At 31.4% G+C, this 2,324-nt stretch overlaps 1 protein-coding gene across 1 annotated transcript; it reads left to right on the top strand.

Annotated features, from left to right (window-relative positions):
* Window positions 1–1,171: 1,171 nt before the first annotated feature.
* LOC112504449 (serine carboxypeptidase-like 17) lies at window positions 1,172–2,257 on the top strand (the record flags this gene model as incomplete). Its single annotated transcript, XM_025108390.1, has 5 exons — window positions 1,172–1,243; window positions 1,443–1,591; window positions 1,712–1,825; window positions 1,943–1,997; window positions 2,225–2,257. Coding segments are annotated over 5 exons (423 nt in total), but the record flags the coding sequence as incomplete, so codon positions are not given.
* Window positions 2,258–2,324: the final 67 nt, after the last annotated feature.

Below are 2,324 nucleotides of genomic sequence, written 5' to 3'. Positions count from 1 at the left end.
CCAATCTTTTTATAAGATTGAAAACAATTTCATACGTTGAAATTGGTTGTTACCTTCCCATTTCCTTAATCTGAAAAGATTAAATAAGTGGATTTKAAAAGATCTACTTATAATTTTATGAATTGACGGCTTTCCCAGAAATTTTCATTCATTCTTGTGTATGATGTAATGTTTCTCATTTCATCATAAGGGGGAGTATGAAATAATGAATAAAATGTTTTATTCCGAATGATAAAAAGGGGGAGTATGTTATAAAGATCAAGGGGGAGTAACATCAAGTCGGCAAAAGACTCAAAAGAAGTGCGACTGGAGATAATTACAGAAAGATTATTCCTGTGCTAAAACGACTGAGAGTTTTYGAATGAGAAGATCATCATTTCAAAAGTTTACCAACAGAATTTTCTTATCAAAGAGAAAATTTGTAATTTGTTGTCTGAAGATTCTTTGAAGATCACATCTTGTACATTGTTTCTGAAGATTTTTGTTGATACTGTTCTACATTGTCAAAAGAGAAGATCATCGTTGTTCTACATTCGAGGGGGAGAATGTTAGAAGATTTTTCTCAACAAATGTTTGTCTGAAGTTTAAAGATGAAGATTGTTTTTGAAGAAGACATAATGTGCTTAAAGCAACAAAGTTCAAACAAGTCTCATAGCGCGCAAATTCTTTCAAGTCTGAATACAAAGGGGGAGAATGTTATGAATGAAATTCAATGATAAATTGTATTCGTCTTGAAAGTTAATTTTGTCTATAATTGTATAAAAGTCACCATGTTTAACTTTTTTTAGAGATGTTTGACTTTGACTTTGTGTCTTGTTTGACCCTATATAAAGGGTAATTTCCTTTGTAGTTTGTAAAGAGAGCCTTATTGTAAATTCAGTATACGTTTATAAAATTTGACCATTCTTGGATGCTTTGACTTTCTCTCTCTACTCCTTCTAAAAGTTGTTAATAGAAAATATATTCTGTCATTGTTGAAGTTGAAGGATTCATGGAAGATTGATCAATATTAAGACTTATATTATCTGTTACACTTTTCAACTTAAATCTCCTTCTTATCAAAACTCAACTCTTAAATGATAAAGTATTAATCATTGTCGTTTACAAGACAAAGCTATTACACGGAGATCTAAACCAGATAATGCTTGTGTATAGATGGACAAATATTTAGGAAGCTGCTAACATATTTATAGACGCTTGGGCAAACAATAAAGACGTTCAGGAAGCTCTCAACGTTCGTGAGGTACGTTATTCACATTGACTTCATAACTTACGACACTATTTACTCAACGACGATGGGAACAACTTGACTCATTTGTTTCTTTGGAAAAACCCAAACCCAATGAAAGTAGGTAAATTTATCCAAGGCAATAATAGAAAATAGTAATACGTGTATGTATCCCCATCAATATTAGTATTTAAATTTGGATTTTTATGTGCAGGGAATAATCGAAAAGTGGGAATACACGAACACAAGTATCCGTTACAATTTAGATAAAGAAGACACTATATATTACTCCTACGACGTTTTCAGCAGCATCACAGACCATCAACAACTTCTTACCAAGAGCTGTCAAGTCTTGATCATTTGGTAATGCGGATGCCAGTAGTCTTTCAGATAATATAATCATCGTTTCCAATTTTTATTTTCTTCCTAGTTTGAAGTTGGAACTAATATAGATGATTTTATATAAAAATTTTGATTCATCAGCGGTGACCATGACATGACATTTCCATGCGTTGGCCAACAGAAATGGATTTCAAGTCTTAATCTTTCGATTGAAAGCCCATGGGAACCGTGGTTTGTTAGTAAGCGAGTTGCAGGGTGAGCAACTTCTATTACCTTTGTTATTAGTACATTTATTTCCTAATCTTTTTAAAATTGATTTTTCTGAATCCGCTTTTAAAACTATATATGCATGGTTGCTCTTTGTTTTTGTAGATATCAAATGACATATGCTCAAAGTCAATACTCGTTAAAATTTGCAACAATTAAGGTAAGAAACATATCTGTTACACACATGGTCCAAATCAAATGAGAACCATAAAAAAAGTTACAAACATGTGAGAATCAATTTGAAAATATCTTTTACATGATTTGTTTCCCATCAAATGTTAGAATTTAAGATATTGTTTCATATATATTTGTTTTATAATGTGATAGTTTCACATTCATTTGTTTTATCATGTGAATATTTTAAGTTGTATTTTTCATTTCATGAAGGGCATCTCCAACTCAATCGCTAATAAAAACTAAAAAGTTTATGGGTCCCTTGAACGCTAAAAACAACAACTTCAATCGCACACCAAAAAACAAACAAAAA

The sequence above is a fragment of the Cynara cardunculus genome, unplaced genomic scaffold (genome assembly GCF_001531365.2).
Source record: "Cynara cardunculus var. scolymus isolate 2C unplaced genomic scaffold, CcrdV1 Un_Scaffold_5648, whole genome shotgun sequence".
Classification (NCBI taxonomy): Eukaryota; Viridiplantae; Streptophyta; class Magnoliopsida; order Asterales; family Asteraceae; genus Cynara; species Cynara cardunculus.
The sequence above is the reverse complement of the archived record's forward strand: the minus strand, read 5'-3'. Positions and strand labels throughout refer to the sequence as shown.